General features: G+C 53.2%; 2 protein-coding genes across 2 annotated transcripts; both read left to right on the forward strand.

Annotated features, from left to right (window-relative positions):
* Nucleotides 1-429: 429 nt before the first annotated feature.
* IUM83_11902 (importin-like protein) lies at nucleotides 430-12967 on the forward strand (the record flags this gene model as incomplete). The annotated part of the gene is made up of 6 exons (XM_067936494.1): nucleotides 430-716; nucleotides 6600-6645; nucleotides 6709-6870; nucleotides 12309-12455; nucleotides 12552-12850; nucleotides 12916-12967. 6 exons carry the CDS (start codon nucleotides 430-432, stop codon nucleotides 12965-12967), a joined length of 993 nt encoding a protein of 330 aa, XP_067792254.1.
* Nucleotides 12968-25924: 12957 nt separating this feature from the next.
* Nucleotides 25925-26224, forward strand: IUM83_11903 (necrosis inducing-like protein NPP1 type; the record flags this gene model as incomplete). Its single annotated transcript, XM_067936495.1, has 1 exon — nucleotides 25925-26224. The coding sequence occupies one exon, from the start codon at nucleotides 25925-25927 to the stop codon at nucleotides 26222-26224; it is 300 nt and encodes a 99-aa protein (XP_067792253.1).
* Nucleotides 26225-27660: the final 1436 nt, after the last annotated feature.

Below are 27660 nucleotides of genomic sequence, written 5' to 3' on the forward strand. Positions count from 1 at the left end.
GCGCCAAGATCCTGGCAAGCGTCCGGCTCGTCGGTCTGCTCGACAGCTCCAAGAACTCCACCTCGATCCCGCAAGTCCTGATTGCAACATCACCTCATGTGACGCCTGGAGATTCGGTAGATAGCGAAACGAAGCCGATCATGATTCAAGTGCTGATTCGGCGCTGTCGAATGGAGCTACGAGTGACGGCGAGTCTGGTAAGGTGAACCTTATGCTGAATGATATGCAGTATATAATACTGCATATTAAACTGCATATTATACTGCATCGTAAACAGAATGTTAGACTGATCATTATTCTGAATACTTTGGATAGATCCGGGAGATGAAGACGTCGAAGTCAGCGCACTGGGCAACGAGCTGCTAGCAGACAACAATGATGATCTGAACACCGGTGGGAGACGGAGACAATGAACCGCAGTATGGCGCAATGGAGTTGCGCGACGAAGCTGAGAAGGACGATATCGAGACGGGTGAGCTCGACTCGGATGAAGACATGGAGCCCCAATGCGCTCCGGATGATGTCCCCGATGACCCGGAGGAGACCGAGCAGGAGATCACCGCCGAGGTTCTTTTCGCCGATAACTTTTTGAGTCAGTTTGGCGGCGAAGCCGAAGTTTTGGCGGGCAACCCCATGACCCAAGTACTGGGTGAAATGTCCGCAACAGGTTGGGATGACGTCGTTACTCCAGATACCGCTGAGTACCTCACGACTCCGTATGAGCCTGTGAATGACGCTGGGAGTTATACAGGCATTCGTCAAGGATATTCGGGTCCTACCGCGGACATTTTACGGCGGAGTGATTCGCCGCTCGCGCTATTCTTCTACTTCCTGCCTATGGTACTCTGACAGCATATCGCTGCCTGTTCAAACGAGTACCATCGTGAGATGTTGCCGCTGAGGGTGGAAGGAGCCTATCAACGCTACAAAACCAAGAGGCGCCGGAATCAGTAGCTGCCGCGAAAGACCAAGCGCGACATTCAGCATGAGATGGAGGGAATGAAGCCCATCCTGCCACACGAGTTGTGTCGGTGGGTTGGGGTGCTCGTGGCAAGGACCATTGCACCCAATCGAGAGAAGCTGTCAAACCACTGGAAAACTACAGACGACGAAGCTATCTCTCGTGGGTGCTTTGGTTCGGTCCTTGAAAGAGATCGATTCATGGAGATCTCGCGCAATCTCCATTTCAACTCAAACAGCGACCCCCGTGCCCAAAGCGACCGTGCCTGGAAGATCCGGAAACTTGTCGAAGTCCTGCAGCGGACTTTCGCCCGAGGGTATGTTGCGCCTTCGCGTCTGGCATTCGACGAGGCAGTGCTGCCGTCTCGCTCTTCGTTCAACAATATGCGTGTGTACATGAAATACAAGCCGCACAAGTGGGGCACCAAGCTCCTCATGCATTGCAGTGCTGTAACCGCGTACTGCATTCTGTACGTTTTTTTTGGAATTTAAAATTGGTTGTGCTGTATTATGCAGTTTACTGTTACTAAATCGGTTATGATTATGCTGTATATCGACAGTTTTGAAGTCTGTTGCGGGAAGAAGCAGCACGCCAGCGACGCTCACAAGGCGGACATGACGTCAGGGCCTGCAGCAGTGGTTCAACTTACTCGAGGTATTCGGTCCGGATGCTCGGAAGTAAGGGATGCGGCTGATCGTCATTGACCGGTTCTTCACGTCGGTCGCATTGGCAATTCAGCTGTTGCTGATGGTTTTTTTACTTTGTGGGCACGATCATGACGAACCGCCTGGGGTACCGCAAAGCTGTGATTGAGAGAAAAAAAACGCGCCCAAAGATATCGCCCGTGGCTCGTTCAAGAAGGCGAAATCCAAGCTTATGCCCAACATGACCGCGATTAGCTGGTGGGACTCGCGCCCGGTTCATTTTCTCTGCACGGAGGGGGGGGGGGGGACTGGGGCTTGATCGAGTTGGTCGCCAGGACGGAGTAGCCCAGGTGGAAGTGCCATGCCCCCGAGTCGTAAACGACAACCATGCGTTCATGGGGGGGAGGGGAGGGGGGGGGGGGCGTGGACGTTCATGACCAGCTGCGGCTCCAGCGGTACTCACTGCAACGGGCTCTATGGTTCAAAAAAATACTACAAGTCACTTGCGTTCGGATTGATCGACTTAGCAATCGTGAACAGCTACATCGTGTACAAGGCCTACTACCAGAACAAGCATCCCGCTACCTGAGCCACGTCAAATTTATGAAAAAGCTACACCTGCAGCTCTGCCGTGTGAGAGCGTCAGATATGTACGAGGGCAACGCCTTCGGGACGGTACAGCCAGCGTCCCCACCAGCGTATGAGCCTAATCAGGTCGGTGGCAATGAAGCCACCTCACACACAGCTCGCCAAGTCGACGAGTGGCGCAACGAGGGGTCGCAAGCCAAGAGGCGGCAGCGAATTTGCAAGGTATGCTCGGTGCTGCGCACGGGCAAGCAGCGAGCGTCGACTACTCTGGCGGAAGCTGCAGTGAGAAGGGTCCCGTATTCCTCTGTATGAGGGCGCGACGCCAAGTTCGCGGGGTTGCAATGACTTGTTGGGATGTGTGGCACAAGGAATGGATGCACGGGAAGCTGATTCCTGTGGGCAATGGCAATACAATCCGAATGCGCAAGGTTGCAGATGTACCAGGTACACCTTCGACACTCCCACGACACCCACGTCGAGCATACGATGTCGCACAACGCCGTAGGGAGTAAATCGCATATTATCCAGATGTTTAAGCTGCATAAATACAGGATAACTCTGATTGCGTGCGTACCGTTTTTCACGTAAGCACTCTCTTTACCACTGGTGCGCAGCTTCAATCGCCTGTCTTCTTGGACGCCCATCTAACCCTACATCAAGCTCAAGCAGACCGATTTTGACCTGCATCCTATGACTCCAGTTTATGAGCACTGTATCGCTGCTAGACGTGTACTCCAGCAGCTGTTGATGCTGGATGCTTACTTCATTAAACATTTGTATACAGCAAAAAACGTTCAGTGGCGTTTCTTTTGATCGCGTTACCAGCTATGGGTGACACCCCAATTCCGTATATGATATATGGGAAGTTTCATTTGTCAAATTTTAGAAAATGAGGACAAGGCGCAGTGCCGGTAAGCGCGGGTTCTGTTCCGCCACTGCCCTGTCCATTTCCTTGGTAAACCGTATTACGCAGCTTAGCTGTGTGAGATTGGCTAACAACATGCAGTATACGGCAGTTTTAGCACCGCTCTACACACTTTTGCAAATCTCAGCCTTTCGCTTTCGCTAACCCGATCCCTTTATATACAAACGTCAAGTCAAATTATGCTGCATATGCAGGTTAAACGTTTTTTTTTGCGGCCGGTCTGGAGGGGTTAAGGAGAACGCATGGTTTGACGAACGGGTAATGCACGAGTGGATAGATTTATCTTTTCGTCCTAATGTTACCGGTTATTCCGTTCTTTTGCTGGACACATTGAAGACGCACAAGATACAGAGCGTGCAGAAGGAGCTGGGCAATACCGGTACCACTGTTCACTACGTTCCGGCTTTGTGCACAGGAATCGCACAACTGTTGCACGCGGGAGTGATGGCGCCGCTTAAGAAGAAAATGAAGACGAATCTGATTGGTCCAATATAAGGGTAACCCTACCGGTTTTGACGCACCTAAGCGGAAAATAGTCTAGCAAAGATTGTCTTGGTCGTAACGAGTGACTGATAGTAGTATCAGAAGGACGAGACGTTGGGCTATCTATTTAAGCAAGCCTTTAGAGAATTTACGCAACATTCTGATGAGGGTTCTTTTCCAATGTGGGGTCACTTTTATGGCGTCACGAGGACCTACCTACGGATTATGGCGCACCAGATCATAATAAAACCAAGTGAAAACGAAATCAGACGCTTGTTACAGATTGGCAAAATATAAAATCGGTTCCAGCGACCACGGGAGACCCCCCCCCCCCCCAGCCTCAGCGGAAGAGACCCATCACAAATAATGGGATCTTGGCTTTCTGTCGCTGCCATGGGCGCTTCGAACGGATGCGTCACAGTGAAGTTATCGGCGACCGAAGAAGGTGCCTCTGCCATCTGACTCAAGTTGAAGTTGGGTTGCTGTTGACGATGGCTCGGAGATTTTCCGTTTGCTACCCTCTTTTTCTCTCGTACTCCTTCGATTTTTGACGCTTATTTTTCTCTCATTTCGGTCGCTTCTCGCGCTCGCGAAGTTTGTCCTCTTCTTGCTTTCGTTTCTTGGCATCCTTCTGGGCCTTCATCATCTCGCGCTCGACCTCATTCTTCTCCTCTTCAACTTCGCGAATTCGCTTCTTCACGAGTTTCTCGATCCTCTTCTCTACTTTCTCTCGCTGCTTCGTTTCTCTCCGCAGAGGGACCAGCCTCTTTTTTTCTGCCTTCTCCCGTCGCTGGTCTTCCAGTTCGTTTTCTTTGAGTCTGCGTGCTGCCAAACACTAGTCGTGTGTCAGTAGACGCTCGGGGATCAGATCAATGTGAAGGCGATGCTTCCTTGTTTTTGGAGGCGAAATAGTGTTGAGACATCGCTGCGTGATGCCGATAACTCGATACAAGTTCACATCAATCCCTTCTCTTTTCAAGTGGAGATGATTACGAAATTTTATGTCGTCAATGAGCAACGGGTCATTGGTCAACACAAAGGGAGTACCCGTAGATGTCGGAGTTGCATCCTTAAACAAAACTTAACTTTCTTGGAAAGTGCTTTCGACGGATCGACGGGCCACAACCCAGTGTTAAACCACGAGTTGTCTTTGAAATCGTCCTTCCACGCTCGTTTAATTGCTTCTCGTACGAATCCGGCGACCATTTGCTTCTGCACGCACGCTGCCCAAGTCGCTTCCGACCAGTCATGCATGATGTCTCTCCACTTAGATTTAAACGGTCGAAAGTATCCGGCATCGCGTGGTTGGAGAATGTGAGTGGGGTGGGGTGGCAACGACAAGATCTTGATTTGGTTCTCTTTGAATTTCCCCAGAACTTCCAGTGCGGTGTGCGCACTGTGATCGTTTAGAATCAGGAGAACAGGCCGAGCGGGGGATATGTTCTCGACAAAGCGGTCGATCCAATCCTTAAATACCTTCGTGTCGATGAAAGCATTATTCGTCGCAATCGCTCTGCTACCGCACGGGCCTTCCTTCACTAGATCTTCACGCAATCTTGCACCGCGATAGATGAAAAGTGGCGCCCTGCCGCACTGACTGTCATGAGGACCGAGACGTTCTCTCTGTTACGTCCTCGCTTCGTAGACAGATCCTTTGCACCCCGTGGCGGAAGTACGTCCTTGGGAGAACCACCTTGGGGATCAATTCCCGTTTCGTCTCAGTTGTAATTCCTGGTTGCTGGAAGTGGCTTCTCTTTGAGGAAGTGCATGGGCTCAGCGAAGAAACACTCAATCTCCATCTTGTCAAATGCATCGACTCTGGCTGCATCTAGAATATGAGCCTTCCGGACGCTTATCTTGTCCTTGTGGCGTTCAAGAAAGAGATTGATCCATTTATCCGAAGGCCCACCTTTGCGGATCTGGTGCTTGCGGCCGTCGCGACAAATGTCGAGTACCATGGACTTCAGACGCGGCCGAGTCGCCGGGAACCCCTTTGCATGTAGTGCGATTAACCCCAAGACGAGGCCTTTCTCTTCAGCCTCCTATAGCGCGCTATCAGGACCCGGCTTCGAACCAATGGGTTGGTCGTTCAGGTAACGACATGAGCTTGCGTCTGTGACGGCGAAAGTACGGCTGATTTCTTTGATTGACACCTTCCTCTAGTGGCTTTGACCCTTGTGATACGCCGCCACTGCTGCCCACATCCTCTCAGTAGTCCGCTTCGCCTCCTTCTCTTGAGCTCGCTTGTTCTGATATGAACCTGGAGAACGCATCGCGCGTGCGTTGCGGAATTGATGTCGTGTAGTGGGCCTGCTTTGGTTCACTACTACAGCTTACACGTGCGCCGCGTGTATGATGAAACGTTAGGTTTATTAATAATTTGAATTAATTATCCTGGTAGTGCAACGGGTACGTTGTATAGACAGCCCTAACATGATTAATTCAAATTTGTGGACCACAAAACCGGAACTAAGTACATGAATACAAATTTCAAGTGTAGAGGGGTGAGTGCTGCCGTGTCGTCAAAGCTTGCCAAGAGCGCGACTTGGGTAGTGATAGAATATCAAGCCAAGTTGACTAGTCTACATCTCTCAAGTACTTCTTAGCGACAACTCTTGATAGGATGTTGCTCAGAAATATATTGAGTGATGTGGGTTGAGCTTCTAGAAGTTTCTGGTTGACTCAGTCCACATCACTCAAGATACTTCGCGCCAACCAAAAATAAAAAAAATCACTGTAAAAAGAGTGAAAATAATCAGGACAGTCACTTCGCTTTCAGCAACGAAGAAAAACGAATTCATCACCAACCAGAGAGTTATTACCAAGCAATGACGCCGGCAACTCGATCAGCGACGCTGATGCCGCCGCGATTGACCGTCTCAGCTCGTCGATAGGCGGCAACGCCGTGCTGCCTGTTGTCATCCCGGTCATCAAGGGCATCCTGGGCGACGCTGACTGACGCTATTATCGCGCTGATCTGTACGCTACCTGTCTGCAGGGCGAAGGCGCCAAGTCGCGTCATGACGCCCGAGCTTGACAACATGGTGGGCGTCCTGAACGACCAGCATCCGTGCGTACAGTACGCTGCTCTGCAAAGCATGAGCTAGACCGCCGAGGACTTCGGCGACGACGAGAAGGGCAAGAACTTCCAGGCCGTGTCCTACGCCGTGGTCGTGCCAGCCCTCATGGCGCTAGTCCAGAACGAGCAGGGTGTGCTACGCATGTGCGCTATGACCACCAGTGTAGAGATCAATGTCTGCAACACGAACGTATGGAAGGCAAATTGCGTCGCCCTGTCACGAGCTCTGGTAGAAGACGACGTGGATGAGTCTACACTTGTGAGCTAGCTGGAAAAATGATGACTGATTGATGTTTAGAGTGGCTGCAAGCCTACAGCTGGAGCTACTATAAAATGTAGAGTAGTAAAAGTGAAAACCAACGCAGACCTGCGACCGAGCAGATCAGCGCCGAGGAAAGCTCCTAACCTCCGAGGCCGTAGCTCAGGAGTTGCGACGGCGTCTTGTCGATACACGGGATTGTGCCCGTGACACTTCCTCCTTCAGAAGCACCGTAGCTCGCGTCGGCGAAAATTTAACTACATAATGATGCGCTAATGCCAACACCTGGAGCAAGTTGCAAAGAGGTTCCCAGGATGGCTTGATCGACGAGTCCAGCCACTGAACCTTGAATTGCCGAACGCCATGGTGCGTTTGATGGCGCAGAATGTCTGCGACAAGATGTCCCTCAGACCCGTCCGCGACAAGATGTCCCTCAGACCCGTCCGCGACGAGAACAGGTTGGACGCGAGTCTCGCGGTGGGGATCGCGGTCACGTTGATATGGCCTTAGACAGGTGATATGGTAATCGGGGTGAAGTCGCAAAACCGGCGGTAGTTTTAGCGTATATGTGTCAGCCCCCCCCCCCCCCCGATACTAAGTATCCGATAGGGTCCATATAGCGCGCAGCTAGTTTTCGCTTGCCGTCCGTGCCCATAAAACTGACGTCGAGATTTCGCGATATCAAGTAGTACACTGTCACCAACCGCGAAGTTGGCGACTGGCCTATTACGGTCATAGGGGTCATGCTAGCTAAATTGTGCTGTCGCCATGACATCTTGGGCTTCAGCTAGAATTGCTTGTTTGTGTAGCACGAACGTGGATGGTCGGGTCGACTGAGACCCAGGAACAGAGCAATCCGCAACAGAGCGCGACTGGTACCCGAGGTCCGCCATAACAGGCGACATACCAATTGAAGAATGCACCCGTGCGTTGTAGGCGAATTCGGCGAGCGGGAGGAGCTGGTTGTCTTGGTGTGGATTTACGAAATGTCGTAAACACTCATTGACAAACTTGACCGTCACCTCAGATTGTACATTCGTTGAGGGCTTGAACGCAGTACTTAGGTGCAGACGAGTACCTTGGAGCTCCATGATGGAGCGCCACAGAGCTGCAGTAAATTTTGAGTCTCGATCGGAGACGATCGGAGACGATTGAGCGTGGTAGCCCATGCAAACGCTGGTAAAAAGAGCAAAATTACTGAGCAGTCGAGGGCGCCCTTGCGGTCGCATGCGCAGCTAGGAAATGCGCTCTCTTGGTCAGGCGACCAACAATAACGAGAGCCGCATCGTAGCCGTTAGTGGTGGTGGGAAGCGGTGTCAGGAAATACATGCTGATGTCCAGCCACCTACTTTCCGGAATTTGGGGGATGCGAGAGCCTCGCAGCTTTCCCACGCACAGCTTTGTTCCGCTGGCAAAGCTCGCACGATGAAACGTAATGGTCAACCGTAGTAGCCATCCGCTCCCAGTAGAATTTCTCAAGGACATGCAGCAAAGTCTTGGCTTGCCCTGGGTGGCCGCGAGTTGGGACGTCGTGTTTCTCAAAAATAACACTTTTGCGGAGGCCTGGAACGTCGGGAATGCACAGCCTTCGAGCTGACGTCGGCCTTAACTGGAAATATTGCAAACCGACGTCGAGGGTGAACCGCCGACAGCGGCGACTTGATGATGCATTATCGGCAAGAAGGTCGTGCATTACTGGGCCTGCCGCATCACCCCGGCAACATGCACGCTCAATATCCATGGCTTGTGCCGCCTGATGAAGCAGTATTTCATCGGCGTCTGGTGACCCCCTAGCTGCCATAGAGTTGACTAAAGGCGAGAGGTTAATAGCTCGAGCAGTTTCGTCGTTCCAGTCCGATCGTCTTGCGATCACGTCAGCGACGATATTCGTGTTGCCTGACACCCATTTGAAAAGCGGCTTAAATAAAGCAAGTCCGTGTAGCTAAGCGCTGGGAGCATGTTTGCTGCTGCAAGATGCTCTCGATCGTGTGATGATCCGTATTCAGGAAGAAGGATCAATCTAGCAGGTAAACCTTCCAGATCCGCATCGCATGCAACGCCGCCAACAATTCTTTCTCGCGCGTTGGGTAAACTAGCTTCGGCTTCGTCAGCTTGCGTCCGCCATAGGCGATGACCTGCTCGCTTCCGTTGTCGCCCAGTCGGAAGAGGTAGCCACCCATTGCAAAGTCTGATGCATCGACGTTAACGTGGAAGGGTTTTGAAAAGTCCGGATGTGCAAGGACGGGTGGTGAGGTCAGCTTGTCCTTGAGCGTCGAGAAGGCCTCAAGCTGCTTGGAGCTAAGTGTGATAGGGTCCTGAGGACGCTTGCTTCTGGTCAGTTCTGTTAATAGCGCCACTTGCTCAGCGAATCCATCACAAAATCGCATCACGTAGACACAGGTTCCGATGAACGCTTGCATGTCGCGCTTAGTTTTGGGCAGTGGCCAGTTGCGGATACGTTCGCACTTCTTAGGGTTCATTCGCACACCGTCTCGCCCAATGTGGTCGCTAAGGCAAGGGATCTCGGGCTGGCAAAATACGCATTTTTCAATCTTGATTAAGAGGTTCTCTTGTGCACATCGCTCCAATACTTTGTCGAGAGCTGCAAGATGTTCTTCAATCGACTTTGTTTCGGTGAACACAAACAGATCGTCAAAGTACGTTTGACAGAAACTGTTAAACTCCGAGAAAATGGCTTGTACTAGTCGGTTGAAGCACGATGGGCTTCTAGAGATACCCATCGGAGTGACGAGGTACTCGAACAGCCCCTCCGGTGTTGCGAAGGCCGTGTATGGGATGGGTTTTTCGTTTAGTTTCACTTGATAAAACCCCCAGAGGAGGTCCATTGCGGAACATATTTTCCCGCGGTCCATTGCGCGCTATATCGTCCTTGCGCGGGATCGGGTTCGCCGGAAATTTGATCTTCGAGTTGAGACCTCGGAAGTCGTGGACAATCCTCCACTCACCAGAACTTTTGCGCATGCAGAATGTGGGCGCACCGTAGGGTGATGATGATGATCTAATGATTCCTCCTTGTAGCATCTCGCGAACCCACGCTTGAATTGCCGCCTTCTGCTCCGGAGAGAGCGGGAATTGTTTTCGGTGAGCAGGTGTGGCATCTGCAACTTCGATGGTGGCGTCCATGCCTTCGTGTCAGGTAGGAGGAACGTTAAGCAGCGTGGAACAAAACACACGATCGCGGTACTTGCTGATGACAGGACAAGCGGGCGAGTTCTTCAGAGCACACCACGCGTCGTCAACGTTCGAACTCGCTGTCTCAGGCGCAATAAAAAGACAAAACTTGTTGTCCTTCTCACCTAGTAGCTTGGAAATATCACGACTCTGAATAATTCGAGTTCGGCCCTGCATACCATCGTGGCCGTGCTGAAGGTAAAATAGTAGGAGTGCAAGATCCTCGCTGACAGGAGAATGGTATCGAATTTGCGAGGAGTGCTGGCCAGCGATGCGACGAGCTTTCTGCCGCAGCGCGCATGGCTAAAATGGCGACGACTGCATCCCGTGGCTACTGTCCGGTGTTGACCTTGGTGTAATTACTCGCTTAGACCAGTGGATTAAGGGATTGACCTCGACCAACCAAGGCATACCCAGCAATACATCGGGAGATTCAGGCACCTTCAGGATGAACGCCGTGAAATTATAGCGCGAAAATCCTGGAAGCTGTATGGACAGCGTGCATGTGCGTCGGGAGACAAACGAGACGCGGCCTGCTCCCAGTTTTAACTTCAGGGGGTGGTTGTGCTCCTTGACGTCAAGGTTGGGTTTCTCTGCCAGCGCGGGTGTGATAGCGTTGAAGGATGCTCTGGAATCGATAAAAGCGGAGAGAATGGTGTCCTCACGGACACAGACTGTTCCAAGTAACCAGCATGAGATTTTTCTGACGACTCAGCACTGCCTCATCGGCGAAAGCGTGCTGAGTCGCAGAGGCTGGCTGCGGTGTTACCGTATAGTCTTCGGTCGTGCAGCCAAGATGCCTAGTTTTACGCGCCAGTGCCCTTCCTCGGGCACTCTGGCGATGTGTGGCCCTTGACGCCGCAAGTGAAGCACGTTACTTCGGAGTTCCTGCGATCGGACCCTGGCTCACTGGCGGTGTTGGTCGGGGTTGTGGGGACCCTCCTGCACTGGGGCCGCGTCCTTGCTGGTGGCGACCACCCTGGCGGCATATTGTATTGCCGCTTGGCAATACGGCCGAAGCGCGAGTGCGACTTGGCTTCTGGGCATCCTCGAACCGCTGCGCGTGCTCAATAGTGTATTGAAGGCTCGTCGGAATATTCTGGCAGATGTATGAGCTTGTGTCCGCCCGGATATTTTGTTGGTAAAACCAACGTTTGATCACGTCGGGAATCTCGACGGACGCTTGTGACGACAGGAGCATGAATTTCGACGTATACTCCTGCTGCGACCCCGTCACTTGCAGCTCATACATCTTCGTGAGCAGCTTGTATTCAAAATCACTGCGCTTGCTTCTGCTGATTGGCTCTCGACTGCTGCGCAAACATTTCGCTCGGAAAAGTGACCTGCTGGACCATCAACTCCTGCATTTGCCGCTTGTTGTTGAGAACCGTTTCCTGCATATTTTGCTGGCTCGCCAGCAAGGACTGCTGCTGCACCGACATCATCTGGAGCATCTGGGCCATCATCTGCTCCGTTGAGGGGATCGGAGGAACCGAGTTGAACGCCGGTGGGTTGGCCTGGGCTTGTTCCCCGGCAGGGACCAGTTCACACCTTGCTCCTTGGGTCGGCATGCTCTGCTCTTGGGAATCTTGCTCGACGACTGTTGCTGAGTAGTCGTCGTTTCGAGGTGACCGTCGGGGCCGCATGTTGGGAGACTGATCTTCAGGGTATCGAGCTGTCTTCTTGCCCATCGAGGCAGTTGAGCGTACTGATAGACGGTTTCTTCAGAGGTTTCACTCTAATTTCGAAATTGTCACGTGCTCTGGTACAAGACGACGTGGATGGGTCTACACTTGTGTGCTAGCTGGAAAAATGAAGACTGATTGATGTTTAGAGTGGCTGCAAGCCTACAGCTGGAGCTACTATAAAATGTAGAGTAGTAAAAGTGAAAACCAACGCAGACCTGCGACCGAGCAGATCAGCGCCGAGGAAAGCTCCTAACCTCCAAGGCCGTAGGCTCAGGAGTTGCGACGGCGTCTTGTCGATACACGGGATTGTGCCCATGACACGCCCTGAACAGTCAGACTCTGTCCGAGGCTCTCTTTAACGCATTGCGTGTCCGCACTAGACCCACGAGGATGCTATCACTGCTGTGGATAGTGTTGTGAAGGTGATCGGCGAGTCGCTGCACTTCTACGACGCTCGTCAAGGGGTTTCTGACCAACACCCACGATTAGGAGTACTCGCTGCTCGGTGTCAAGTCCGTGGAGTCGGTTGCCCTGGTCGGCCTGGCTGTTGGAAAAGAGCGCTTCGCGAACAACGCCAAGGAGATCGTGCAGGTCCTAGTGCGCGTGCAGTCCAGCGAAGAGCTGGAGGGTCACCAGGTGCAGTATCTGCGCAGTCGTGCGTGCGCATCGACAGCATCCTGAATGAGGACTTCGTGCCATATCTGCCCCATGCTATTTCGGCTGGTCATGCAGGCGCATATTCAGCTGAACATTCAGCGGTCCGATGTCGCCGACGACGATGTCGAGGAGGATGGCCAGATGGCGGATGGCAAGGACACAATGACACTCAGGATCCGTGATGTGGACAAGAAGCACCTGGAGATTAACACCAGCGCGCTCGTGGACAAGATCAGCGCGTACAACATGCTGTATCAGTCGGCCTTCGACCTCGAGGGTTGGTTCGACCCTACGAGGCTTGCGGGTGGCCAAGTAACGCGAGCTGTTCGTGAGTGCTGCTGGGTTGGTTTGTTTACGAGTGAGGAGGGATTGATGTGCGTCGGGCTCAAAACTTGAATAATTGACGTGCTAATGACGAATTATCTTTGTTGTTTCTTAGTGATCGATTATTTATATTTAGTGGTGAACCCGGTGTCTTTGGTTATTGCTAATAGGACACAATCGTTGGTGAATACAATCAAATCATTGGTGGCGGTATCTTTATCCTTTGTGGGCACACCCAGTTCTCGCATGGCACTACCAGCCCAATCCTCTAGTACTTGACTCCACAAGTATAATATACATCAAATAAAGACACCAAGTAGCTAGGTTAAGGTAAAATGAGAACTATATTGTTTGTAAATTGAACTTCCTCCTAAATCTGCTAAAAACTGTTTATCATCTATGAGAGGGGTTGGCAGCGGCTGGCTGTCAGAGCCCCGTCAATATGCACGCCTATAATTGGTAGAAAGATGCTGCTTTCTACCAATAGGATCTTTGGGTGGGTGTGGGCCTCTCATTGTGGTGGCCCACTTCAATGTATCCATTGGTATGATTGACACCAATGTGAGGAAGTATCTAAAACCTTTAACAGATAATTATCTGTTAAACCATAAGTGACAATTGTCACGCACAAGTGACTGTTGTCACTTGTGTGTGTGTAACCCCGTTACACCATCCCCCCGTCATTGCAACAGAGGGTAAACTCTCTGTTGCTGAGTACCATGCGCGGCAGCGCGAGGTGCACCGCTACCACGGGGACAGACAATGCGGTGTCTGTGTACGATTCTTCGATGTCGACCGCGTCAGTGCGTCGACACCTTCTAAACGAATTCGTGTTGGTTACCGTGATCGGGTAAGCAAGCGCCACAGCACTTCGAGTCCTTCCCGAAGCGAGGCAAGTATTAGCAACTCCACGCTGTTGCGGTGGAGGCTGGTGTCCGTGCGCCGTGCGCACTGTTCGTCCAGGTGGCGGTGCGTATTAGCAACCGCGACTTCAACAGGTATGTTATATGTATACCTGAAAGCTGCAGTGATCTCCGTGTTAATTATCTAGCACGCGAGCCGCCGGGCGTTGTAGATTACTACAGCGCTCCCACTACCTTCCTGCTGGTAGTGCGTGTTGGGCTTCGTATTCCTTCACCATGTCCGGAACGTCTTCCATCAGGACGTTCCGCGGTTCCCACGTGTCGTGTTGGGGAGGGAAGCCTCTCCAGCGAATGCGAAAACAATCCGGACCTCGGATTGTTTTCCTATGATCCACAATTCGCTGGACGATCCAGCGAATTTCTCCGCGTGCGTCTCGCAGCGGTGGCGGAGGTGGTGGAAACACGCCCCGATGGTCAACGCCGTGTTGACCTTCATCTCGTGTTGCTCCACGACCAAGTGACGGTCGTGGAGCACCTTCAGAGCGCGGCGGTTGCCGCTCTGTTCCTTCGTGTCCCGGCTGTGGCGGTCTCCCAGACCGCCTTGAATGTGCCGGTCGGGCAGTAGGCCCGACTGTATTAACTGCTCCAGCGCGACTACGCGCTGGAGAGGAGGGGTTCCCCTGCCGAGTCTGTCTCTTCGGGTCAGACGAGCCACTTGGCTCGTGCTGGAGGTATGGTTTTAACCGCCCGACATAAAATGTCGGGTGGAGCCGCATGCTAGACGGTATGTCTAGCGTGTATGCGTTACCGTGGCGTGTCATCACCGTGAATGGCCCGATGAAGCGCGGAGCAAGCTTACTTGCTCCGAAATCCGAAACGACATGTTTAGGCAGGTTTTGAGTACCAATGAATCCACGTTGAATTCATTTGTGTTGCCTCTGCCCACATTGTCTGCGTTCAGCTTCTGTTGGTCAACAGAAGCTGCTATTGCATCTTGGACAAACCGAATCACGGCTTGTCTTTTGGTGATGAAACTGATTGCATCCGAGCTGAAGTCATTCAGCTCGCTCTCCGCTAGAGGCCCGGCCTCTGCGTGGTTCTTTGCGGTGTCTGCGCCCTGCGCAGACCCGTGGTCGTCGGCCATGTTGTTGGGGGAGTCTGCGCCCTGCGCAGACTCATGTGGTTTGTCCATTGTTGCAGCTGACACTGTGCAAGTGTCAGCGGTTTTCTGCGGTTGCTGTATTGCAGTCGTTGGTTGATCCTCCCCCACTTAAAGTGGGAGCCATCACTCCGAGTAAACTCGGTAGACGGGGATGCCGCATGGCATTCACGTAGAACGGTGTATGCCCGGTCGAGGCATGCACTGAGTTGTTGATGGCAAACTATGCCATCGATAAGCACTCGCTCCAGTATTGGAACGAGTGAGCGTAGCTCTTCAACATATCGACGAGCACGCGATTCACGCGCTCGGTTTGACCGTCCGTCTGCGGATGATCCGCAGTCGACATTGAAAGTTGGCTCCCAAGAAGTGTAAACACTTCTTGCCACAGGTGCGCTGTGAAGCGCGGGTCTCTGTCCGACACGATGTCGGACGGCATGCCATGGTGTTTAAACACCATGTCGACGAACAGACGGGCCGTCTGCTTCGCGGTCACCTCTGCTGGCACCGCAGCAAGATGTACGATCTTGCTGAAGCGGTCTACGAAGACCACAACACCGGTGTTCCCTCCGCGGTCCGGGGGAAGACCAAAGATGAAGTCCAAAGACATGGACTTCCAACACTCCGACGGAGTCGGTAGTGATTGCAATGGAGCCTGCGCAAACGGCGCAGGCTTTACGCGTTGGTACACCTCGCAAGCACGGACGTACTTGCGCACCCACTTGTACTGGTGGTGCCAGTAAAAGTCACGACGTATGACTTCTCACGTCCGAGATGTCCCGCAGTCGGGGCATCATGATACTCGTACATGATCCTGAGTCGCAGGTCATGGTCATTCGGCACGACAACGCGATCCGCGTTGTCGTCGACTGCATTGTAAAGCAGTAGTCCGTCGTGCACACGAAAGCGGTGTGCACGCGCTCGAAGGTGCTTGGGCAGCTTCTGACGGGACATGTCAGAAGGCGCTGTGCCATAGGCCAGCAAGAGCTTCGCGTCCGCGTCGTGCGCGAACGCGGCCTTCACATCATCCAACAGAGATGATGTGGGTTTGCTCGATCGCATGCCGTCAATGGCATTGACGTCAGCAGCTTCTGCGTAGTCCGGCCGACGTGATAACGCGTCGGCCACTACATTCAATCTTCCGGGTTTGTATTCGACCCGGAAGTTATACTCCGCAAAGAATGAGAGCCATCTCGCCATTCTTTGTGATATGTGTTATGACTTCACTGCAGTGCGCAGTGATGCATGGTCGGTGTAGACCACAAACGGTCTACTCCCAAGCAAATACACTCGGAACTTTGCGAGTGCATACTTCATGGCAAGGAGTTCCTTGTCATGCACCGGATAGTTGCGCTCAGCTGGCTTCAGCTGACGCGATTGGTAGTAGACGACACGATCACGGCCCTCGTGATCGTGCTGCATCAACGCGCATCCGATTGCAAAGTCGGATGCGTCACATACGACGTGAAATGGACGATCTTGGTCGGCTACTGCCAAGATCGGTGCCTCAGTCAAGCCCCGCTTGACTGCATCGAATGCCTTTTGGCAATCGGTTGTCCAATTCCACACAGCTTCCTTCTTGAGAAGCTGTGACAGCGGGCGGATCTTGCCCGCATAGTCCTCCACGTACTTGCACAAGTACGTGGCCAAGCCAAGGAACTGCCTCAGTTCCTTGACACTTGAAGGCGTTGACCATTCATTTATCACTCTGACCTTTTCCGGGTCAAGGCGAACACCATTTTTCCCTACGAGACACCCGAGGACGGGTATCTCGCTCGCCCCGAAGATACACTTCTTCAGGTTCGCGTAGAGCTTATGCTTTCGCATAAGCTCAAGTAGCTACCGGAGATGCACCCTGTGCATCTCTACGTCGGTCTTCCCGTCCACAGCTCGGCTGTGGATGAATACATCATCGAAGTAGCTCGGCGTGAAGTCGCGCACCGAGCGCAACAAGTGCGTCACGCACCTGTTGAAAGTCGCAGGGGCATTCTTAAGCCCCTGTGACATCACTAGCCATTCCCAGAGCATGCCGCTTGGCGTGCTCACTGCCGTGAGAGGGATATCGCTCTCACGCATTAGGATTTGATAAAATCCATCTCGCAAGTCGAGAGCACTGTAAACGGTGCTCCCGGCCATCGAATCGATGATAACATCTTTTCGCGGTATCGGTGTCTGCGCCGGTACCGTCGCATCGTTCAGCTTGTTGTAGGCATGAACGATGCGCCATCCGCCCTGTGGCTTTTTGACACAGAACGTCGGAACACTGTGCGGGGACTTTGATTCCCGTACTTGTCCTGCATTGCGACGACTTTCGAAGAAGTCGTCGATTGCTCTTCTTGCTCTCGCGGTAGTGGCCACTGCCTCGTGACACAGTACTTCGTGCCCGGCACGAGATCAATCTCGTGTTGAATGCCCTTATCCTGCGGAAGCTCCGCAGGAATCTCTTCCGGGAGTACGTCTTTGTACTCCCTCAACAATTCATAATAGGGACCCGACTTCAGCGAGTCCCAACCTTGTTCCTCGAAGCGCTCTCGCTTTGTCTTCGCACTGAGAGTGTCTTCACTCTCAGTGGTACTTCCCACGAAGAGCTGTCTCAGCTCTTCGCTCTTCGTTCTTTCGTTGTCCGAAAGAACGCAGACTTGCTCGATGCGTCCATCGTGCAAGTCGCGCGTGAAGGGCTTCCAACTCATGACTGGAAGCGAAATCAACTATGACGCGTTTGTCGGACGATTAGCCAGCTCATTTTTCCGATACTGGAACCCAGTATTGGTGCGCGTAAGGACGCTTAGTGTCTCGACGTCCGGCGTCACCGTCTCAATCTGCCCGGCAGACAGTTCTTGTGGCGTCTCTGTCCCGGACCGAGACTTGCGCTGCGTTTTTCGCATGCTTGTTGGGCAGAGCCCGGCTCCGCACGGTGGTACTTCTGGTCCAGGCCCGGCCGTGGACAGTTGTTCGCCGGCGGACCATGTCCGCGGGCGCGCGGTATCAAGCCCAGCTTGACCGCATGTTTCTTCGTGCGGCCCCACTGCACGGTAATGTGTTCCTTCGCCGGCAGACCCTGTCTTCGGGCGAGCGATATCAAGCCCGGCTTGATCGCATGGCGCTTCGTCGTGCAGCCGGGCTGCACGACAGCATGCTAATTGCGTCAGTACGGGGCGTTTGCAACCGTCCGCACTGTTTGCAGCGTCAACTCCCGGTGTTGATACACCTTTGTCACCTCGACGCCATTCATTGGCGGAGCCCCTCATGGCCGAGGGTTCGTCGACTCCCGGAATCGACGCGTCGTCGTCGACCTGACCTCTTCGGGTCAGGGACTGTTCCATGCGTACTTGAACGCGAGTGTTGGTTCCCGGAACCGACACATCTTCATCTTTCGACGTCGGCAACAACGCCGACGTGAATCCCACTTGTGCGCATCCTCGCGCACGCCTTGGGCACTCCGGGACAGCGGCATTAAGCGCTAACTCGACTGGCGAGTCGCGCGCACCTGCTGGTGCGTGCGCTGCGGTAACAGGGTCATCGCACTCTGTTCCGCAGTCGCGACCGAAGCGCACGAGCGTGCGCTTCTTCCAGTCAATTACCGGATCATGCCGTGCAAGACATGATATGCCCATAACAACGTCGAATTTATCGCGACGATAAAGTGTTCGACAAACACCCTTGTTTGCACGAAAAGCGTACGGTCACAACGCGCTTCTCGGTCTTGACGATGGCACCTGTTGCCAATCGAACTTCCGCAAGACTTCGAAGTACCTTTGCCTCCTCGAATTCAAGACTCGGTAAGCTCCGCAGACGAACAAAATTATTCGACGCACCCAAATCTACCAGAGCGCGAAGAGAGCCGCTCACTCTCTTCGACGATACTTTCGAGATGACCAAGTTCGGCCTGTCATCTTGCTTGTTGCAGAGAGAACTGGCCTCACTGGGGGCTGCAGTCCTCAGCGTCGCGAGCCCGATGTCAGCACGCGTGACTGCATTACCAGTAGGGCGCCCCGCGCCTACTGGATGTTCGTGTTTTTTTTGTTTAGCCGCGGCGATGCCCGGCATCGCCACGACGGCCACCATTGTAGTGCACGGGAGCTGTGCACTCCCGTGCAAAGTGACCGATCCTTCCGCAACGGAAGCATCGCACGTTACCTCCCTGCTGCTGGTAACCAGCAGTTGTTGCGTTCGAGAGGTCCATTGGCTCCGGACCTCCCGTACTCATTTCCAGGCGCGGTTGCGACCTCGGCATGTTCGCATTCAGTTGAGTCTGCCGCAGGCTAAACTCTTCTTGCATTGCGAGAGTAATTGCAGCTTCGAGAGTACTCGGGTACTCTCGGAAGAGAAAGGTCTCCACGGGACCATCTCTAAGTCCCTTCATGAACGTGACGACTTTAGTCGCCTCGTCTATCGGGTTGGTCACGATGTTCGAGACCAAGTACCGTGCACGCTGCGCGTAAGCATGGACGTCATGCTTACCCTGCTGCAGGTCGAGGAATTCCGCCCTCGACCGGAACTCATCTTGCGGGGGCTCAAACGCTTGTCTGAGCTCCTCTTTGAACATCTCGTACGTGCTAAAGCACGTAGGATCTGAGAGTCGGTGTCCATACGCCCAACTCCTTGCGCGTCCGCCAAGGCAGGACATGGCGAACGCGACCTTCGACAGCGGGTCGACGATGCGTCGAGCCGCTATGGCTGTGTCGAGCTCGACAAGCCATCGGAGGAGAGGCTCGCCCTCTCTTCCCACGTAATTGCTTACGCTCAACTTTAATGGTTGAGCACGCGGTGTCGTCCCTGACGACGCCGTCACTGAGGAAGCAGCGTCACGCTGCTCCTTCATGATGAACCCCAGAGCAACACCATGTTGCTCCGTCGGCGATAGCGAACGCAACATCGTAGCTATCGCCGCTTCTCCAATGACTGTTGACAGTCGTTGGAGGGCTTCCCACTCTGGGTCAGACAGGTGGGGGCAGTCGGCGCGTGCAACATGCGTTGCAGGCGTATTGGAGCTCTCCATGGGCACCTCCGTGCTCATGGGGTTCTCGGCTCCGCGTTCGTACACCGCGTACGAACGTCAAGCAGTCGGTCGTTGGACGGACTACAAAGTGCTACCAGGTGTAGTGGGCCTACGTTGGTTCACTACTTTAGTTTACACATCGTTAGCGTTATTAACAATTTGAATTAATTATACTTGACTCCACAAGTATAATATAGATCAAATAATGACACCAAGTAGCTAGGTTAAGGTAAAATGAGAACTGTATTGTTTGTAAATTGATCTTCCTCCTAAATCTGCTAAAAACTGTTTATCATCTATGGAAGGGGTTGGCAGCGGCTGGCTGTCAGAGCCCCGCTAATATGCATGACACGTTGATTGGTAGAAAGATGCTGCTTTCTACCAATAGGATCTTTGGGTATGTGTGGACCACTCATTGTGGTGGCCCACTTCAATGTAATTGAGAGTGTGCGAATGAGGCTTGGTAGTCGAGTGAGTAGTTGGAAGGAAATCCAAAATTGAGCTCGATTTAGGTTAGTGTGTTTGCCAGCTAGCAGTCCCTACTGTATGCAATGTTTCCTAGTAGGTGAGGCTTGTAGATGTGGTCCAAACGATCTCGGCTGCGGTCCAAACGAAGTTGCCAGTCGTAAGACTGATCCGCCTAGTCACGGCTGCGGTTCAAAACGGTTGACTCAACACATGCAAGTCGTAAGCACCCAAATTGAAGTTGTCGTCCAATCACATTCCAGTATCAGAGATAGTCCAGCCAATCAGGTCGCGAGATCTTCCCATCTTCAACCACAGACCCCGGTGGCACGTGCTAGCACGCGCAGGCCGTCTGCCTCGCGGTAGGGATCCAGTCGATCAGACAGCGAAGTGCAACCTCAACACCCCCACTTAATTCGATGTCTCGAGCTTGGGTCCAACGTTGCTGCACATCATCAAGTAGCGGAGCATTTTCTACGATAGACCCTTCGTCATGAAGTCAGCGAGCTGGTTCTTGGTCTCCACATACCCCAGCGCGACTTCGTTGCTCACCACCTTCTCGCGAATGAAGTGGTAGCGTATGTCGATGTGCTTCGTGCGAGCTTGGTATCCAACATTCTTTGCCAGTGCCATCGTGCCCTGGTTGTCTTCATAGATCACCGTAGCCCCCACTTGTTCAGTGCTAATGTCCTTCAATAGACGGCGCATCCAGACACACTCCTTCACGCATTCGCTCAGTGCCATATATTCGGCCTCTGTAGAACTTAACGCGACAGTCTTCTGATACGTCGAACGCCACACCACAGGAGCACCGCACATCATTAACATCCTCCCGCTTACGGAACGACGGTCGTCGCGGCTGCCGGCCCAGTCCGCATTCGAGTAGGCGACGAGCTCGGTTCCACGAAACCCATCGTACGTGATGCCCACGTCCTTGGTCTTCAGTAGATAGCGTACTACCTTGATTCCGGCGTCCCAGTGCTTCTGGCCAGGGTTCTCCAGGAAACGACTCAACTTGACAACCGCGACCAAAATGTCAGGTCGTGTTCCACATGCCAGGTACATCAGGCTGCCCACCAGCAATCGGTAGGGCTTCGATTTCATCTTGGTCTTCTCTTCTTCCGCCTGCGGTTCGTCGGCCTTGGTCAGATGAACTCCAGCTTCCATAGGCGGTGTGCACGGCTTCGCATTCTCTTGCCCAAACTTCTTGATGATCGACTCGGTGTACGCTTGTTGAGAGATCCTCAGTGTATTGTAATTCATGTTGTAGTCAATCTCAATTCCAAGAATGAAACGTTCGCGCCCGAGGTCCTTGATTCGAAACCTCTCCGCGATTTCAGCCTTCACCGATGTAATCACCGCATTGTCCCGCGATGCGATCAGCATGTCGTCCACGTAGAGACACACAACGCAGTGGTAGTCTCCATCGCCTCTTGTGTACACACACGGGTCGGCGTCAGCAGGCTTGAATCCCATCACCTTGAGGTGCGCGTCAATCGTTTCGTTCCATACTCGTGACGCCTGTTTGAGTCCGCACAAACTTTGCAGCAACATACAAACGACGTCCTCTTCACCATCGTCTTCGGCAAGTGTCAAGAGATCTCGGAGTCCCTCTGGCAAGTCCATGTAAACCTCTTCTTCTAGCTTGCCGTACAGGAACGCGGTGTCGACGTCGCATTGCTCGATGTCGTAACCATCTGCGACGCACTTCGCCAGTTTGGAGCGAATCGAGTTCAGGTAAGCCACCGGGGCGTACGTCTCTTCATAGTCCACTCCGTGACGTTGCGAGTAACCCTTGGCTACGAGACGGGCCTTGTGACGACTGACTTGTCCCTTCTCGTTGCGTTTCAATGCGAATACCCAACGACAGCCGATCGGTCGTTGGTGAGCTGGTCTCAGCACCAGCTTCCATGTCTTGTTTGCTACGAGCGACTTCAACTCGCTCTGCATAGCCCTCTTCCATTCCACATGGTCCGCATTCGCCATAGCTGCTTCCTATGACGTTGGGACCTCTTCCGTTGCAGCCATTGCTTGGCCACGTTCAATTTCGAGTTGGTCCTCGTTGACCTGAGCTCTGCCTTGCATCACTTTCTGGCGCTTCGTGCCAGTAGTCGAGGGCGCCACGACTTGTTTCTTGCGAGCGCCTGCCTCTTCAGGATCCGTTGTCTCGTCAATGTGGCGAGCTCGCGATCGGGTAATCATATGATGTGTCGATCCGTATGGCACGATCGCATCGTTTACGCCCATGTCATGTTGAAGTGGGATAACGTCCCCAACTTCAGAATCCATTGGCACGACTTGTTCTGACTCGTCCGGTTGATACCCACCATGGCTAGGTTACTCCACCTTGACTTCATCGTCATTCAGCTCCATTTCCTCCACCATGTCATCCAGACATGTTGTTTCCACGAACTTCACGGTGCGCACGATTTGCACCTTACGTTGAGAACTCGGTATCCCTTGACACCATCCTCGTAGCCCACGAATCGACACTTGAAGGCATTAGCATCCAACTTGCGGCGCTTCTCGTCGGGAATGTGCGCGTAGCCAACGGAACCATACTTTCATGTTCTTGAGCTGCGGTTTGGTTCCATGGACAATTTCGTAGGGCGTCTTGACGTTCACCGAGTTGGGGAGCCGGTTGATGATCCACGCAGCCGTGTTTACGGCTTCGGCCCACCATTTTTTCTCGATGGCTTCGTGGTAGAGCATACAGCGCGCCATCTCCACCAAACATCGGTTCATGCGCTCAGCCAGTCCATTCTGCTGAGACGTGTATGGCACCGTCTTTTCATGCTTGATGCCACTGCGGTCGAGGTAGGCCTTGAACTGCGTGCCCGTGTACTCGCCACCATTGTCAGAACGTAGGCGCTTGATCGCCTTGCCTGTTGCGTTCTCCAGTGCCTTGAAGATCTTGAACTTCGACAGCACTTCCGATTTGGCCTTCATGAAGTAGATGGTCACCTGACGTGAGTAGTCATCAATGAAGGTTACCACATACGTGCAGCCACCGGGTGTCTTGGTCTGCATCGGACCCATGACGTCCATGTGCACCAGATCCAGTACGCCCGCACTCTTGACGAGCTTCTCCGGGTGTCGCGGATAGTCGTCCGCTCTCATCTTGCCCATGCAGCAGCCTGCGCAGACGGTACCACTTGTGACACCATCCGAAACGCAAGGCACTCCGTCCGCCATGGTCAACAGCTGTTCGTAACGTTTGAACAGGATGTGGCCGAGACGGGCGTGCACGACGGCCCATGGCTCCTTACGAGATGCCGTCGCCACACGACACACCTCGCCCCCCACTGTCTTCAACTTGTAGACGTTTCCAAAACGCTTGGCCTCCATGACGGTAGCATCGCCATAGCGAAAGATACACTTGTCCTTGCTGAACTGCGCGACGACGTTCTTCTCGGTCAGCTTCGCAACCGAGATGAGGCTTCCATCAACTTCAGGGATGTATAGCACATCCGACAGCGTGACAGACGTTCCGTCCATCAGCTTCATTCCGACGGTGCCCTTTGCAACTGCGTCGATCTTCGTGCCATCCGCGATCGTGATGCGGACTGGCGTCTTCAGCTCCTTCATGGACACGAACTTGTCTCGGACGCTGGTCATGTGTGAGCTGGCACCGAAGTCCACGAGCCACTCCGACTTGTCCATCGCACCCGTTGCCGTAAACGCGAAGTCGGAAGCAGCTTGCGCGACTTGCCCACGTTCGTTGTCGGCCTTCTTCTTGCGGCACTCGAATTCGTTGTGGTCAGTCTTCTTGCAGTAGAAACACTTTCCGTTGAACCGATGCTTGAAAATCTCCTTCTTCTTCGTGGCTAACGCCTTCTCTTGAGCCAATGACGATTCGTCCGAGGCTTCAACACCAGCGAGCGCTTGGATTGCGTACGAGAGCGTCATGTTCGGCGTGTTCTCGAGCACGGTACTGATCATCCGGTACTCATCGGTCAAACTGCCGAGCAGCAGCACGAGTTGGCGGGTCTCGTCGAGAGGCTCACCAATCGTCTCCATTTGGAGCACGATTTCCTTGAATCGGTCCACGTGCGTCGTGAACCGCGTACCGGGCTCCATCTTGAAGTTATGCAGCTTCTTGGTGACGAGGAGTCGGTTCTTGAGCGTGCTCCGGTTGAATTGCTCCTGGAGCATGGTCCATGTGTCCATCACAATCATCGCACCACGGATGTATACTTGAAATGTGAGGCTGACGTCGCCAGCGATCACTCCAAGGGCTTTCAGATCGTCCGTCTTCCATGCATCCGTGGTGCGGTTGCTCACCGGGTCGAACTCCGCCTTGATGATGTGAGGCAGCCGTCACTTGCGCGAGAGCTTCATCCGCATATTGAACTCCCAGTGGAAGTAGTTATCTTCCACGAGCTTGACGGTGTCCGCGTAGCTTGGGCTCATAACCAATTGAGAGTGTGCGAATGAGGCTTGGTAGTCGAGTGAGTAGTTGGAAGGAAATCCAAAATTGAGCTCGATTTAGGTTAGTGTGTTTGCCAGCTAGCAGTCCCTACTGTATGCAATGTTTCCTAGTAGGTGAGGCTTGTAGATGTGGTCCAAACGATCTCGGCTGCGGTCCAAACGAAGTTGCCAGTCGTAAGACTGATCCGCCTAGTCACGGCTGCGGTTCAAAACGGTTGACTCAACACATGCAAGTCGTAAGCACCCAAATTGAAGTTGCCGTCCAATCACATTCCAGTATCAGAGATAGTCCAGCCAATCAGGTCGCGAGATCTTCCCATCTTCAACCACAGACCCCGGTGGCACGTGCTAGCACGCGCAGGCCGTCTGTCTCGCGGTAGTGATCCAGTCGATCAGACAGCGAAGTGCAACCTCAACAAATGTAGTCATTGGTGCGACTTACGAAGTATCTAAAACTTCTAACAGAAACCTAGCTGTTAGAGCCACAAGTGACAGTTGTCACTTGTGACCGTTGTCATGCACAAATGGCAACAGTCAGTTGTGTGTGTAACCCCATTACATGTAGCGCGGAAAGAAGGCCGTGGCTGGTATAGGTAGATTGAAGATCGGATATTTAATATGAATAAGGTATTGAAAGCATGCGAGGTAGCGGCTTCACAGTGCACCAAAATTGGTTCTGCGCCATTTTGGGTCGAGTTACCCTTATGCCGATTTTGTTCAATTCAAATTATATAGAGAACATTTGCCTTGTAGCTCTAAAGTGGTCACATCTTTGCGATGGATGGATCTTTCCGAAAATGTCACAATGCATGTGCTTGTTGCAAATCTATATTATAGATTTGCAACAAGAACATGCATTGTGTACATGTACTGATATTATGGTATCAGTACACAAACGTCTGCGCTACCTTGCATCCGTACGGGTACTTCGTACCGTATTTGAGATCTCATACCGCAGAGAGATCTCCTAATTCATACACTAGAAACGTGCAAAACGCTATTGTCAGAATGTACTTTGCGCAATAAAAGCAAGCTAGGCTGTCGTACGGTATTGATCTGCTGGATAGTGATAGCCCGAGCCAGTTGGCATGGCGTTTCCCAAAGCGCAGATCTAGCGAGCGATGGGCTGTACCGTCTACGGTGCCAGCAGTGCTGAGCCACCGCATCTCCTGGCTCACTTTCAATTTCGTCGCCAACAGAACAGACCATGAACCTGCGTCCCTTGCTTTTCAGCGCTATTGCCGTCGCTGCAGTGTTCGGCTCGGGGAAAGGTATCGTTATCGACCACGACAAGGTGCAGCCGTTTGCACAGCCGGACCCCGTCACCTTGTCCGAAAAGGTGGCCATCAAGCACAACCCGAGTCTTCGCATCACTTGGGGGTGCCACCCGTACCCTGCTGTCAATGCTGCCGGTGATACGAGCGGAGGGCTGAAAGGCACGGGGAAAACCAACGGAGGGTGCACTGGGTCACCTCTGGGTTCGCAAGTGTATGGCCGTTCGGGTTGATACAATGATATGCCATCATGTACGCGTGGTATTTCCCCAAGGAACACGGCTACTACGCTTCCCAGGGTTCCCGCCACAAGTGGTCTGCCGCAGTCGTGTGGCTCGATAACCCTGCTTTCGAGAAGCCGAAGATTCTCGCCGTGTCGACCATTGGCGTTAGCGGAGTGTATACGATTACGAAGAATGATCAGCAGCGTGACCCACCCTTTGTTGACTACATCAACGAGACCAGTCCCATGCTCGCATACTTGTGTGGGTCTACGGCTACCAGGATCGGCTTGACTGCAGCGAGGGATCAAGGCGAATTCCAAGATCTCATTAAGTGGGACCAGTTGACGCAGGAGGCACGAAGCGGCCTGAGCAATGCAGACTTTGCACCCCCTTCATCGAAAAAGCCTTCGAACCAAATCTAGAGTCGGCTCGTCCGTTCTTCTAGCTTTCTATCGAAAAAGTGGCGCTGCCGAGACACGCGTTCCAAGGTCTCTCGGTACTCGGTAATGTCAAGCGGAAAAGTGCCTGCAGAAAAAAAAATGTTGTTTTTGGTGGTTGTGTGGAAGAGGGCAAATGCCGAAGTGAGATTTATCGTTAAGCCTAAGTCTACGTTACTGTCCTCCTCTTCCTATTGTTCCCCTTGTGCTCCTTGATGCCTCTCATCATGTTGTTTACCCTACCGAGGACTCAGTGCCAGTCTTCGGTCTATCCAACCACATCACGGCTAGGCACGTGCCGTGCCCACCGTCAACTCGTTCACCGCGGAGTCATCTCCGGACGAGTCTTCGCTGGGTCTGTCCCGTCTCCGGATGAGTCTTCGCTGGGTCCGTCCTGTCTACACTGGCGGTACACAATACCATCAGTCCTGTCTACACTCGCGGCGCACAATACCAACACTCCCACTCGCCGCTAGTGTTGAGCAGCCTTGGCGATGACTCGACTCGCCTCGGGCAGGTACTGCAGGCGCTTGGTTCCCACATCCTTCGTTAACATGTCGGCGAGCTGATCCTTCGTCGGCACGTAGTCGACCGCGATGACTCCCCGCGCCACGTTCTCACGGACGAAGTGGTGCTTGATGTCCACATGCTTGGTTCGAGCGTTGTAGCCTGCGTTACTTGCCAACGCGATGGCTCCTTGGTTATCCTCCCACACTCGCGTAGCTCCAACTTGCTCGTGGCCCAGGTCCTTCAGCATGGATCGGGCCCACAGCACCTCCTGGGTGCACAGTCCGAGTGCCATGTACTCGGCCTCCGTCGAGCTTAGCGCCACTGTGCGCTGGTACTTCGACTTGAAGACCACCGGCGCCCCGCTTATCATCACCATCGTTCCGGACACCGAGCGGCGGTCGTCCAGATTGCTGCCCCAGTCCGCGTCCGTGTACGCCTCGACCACGATCTTCTCCTCGTTGCCGTTGTAGACGATGCCGACGTCTCGGGTACTCTTTA

This window comes from Phytophthora cinnamomi, assembly GCF_018691715.1.
Source record: "Phytophthora cinnamomi strain GKB4 chromosome Unknown Contig37, whole genome shotgun sequence".
NCBI classification, from domain to species: Eukaryota; Oomycota; class Peronosporomycetes; order Peronosporales; family Peronosporaceae; genus Phytophthora; species Phytophthora cinnamomi.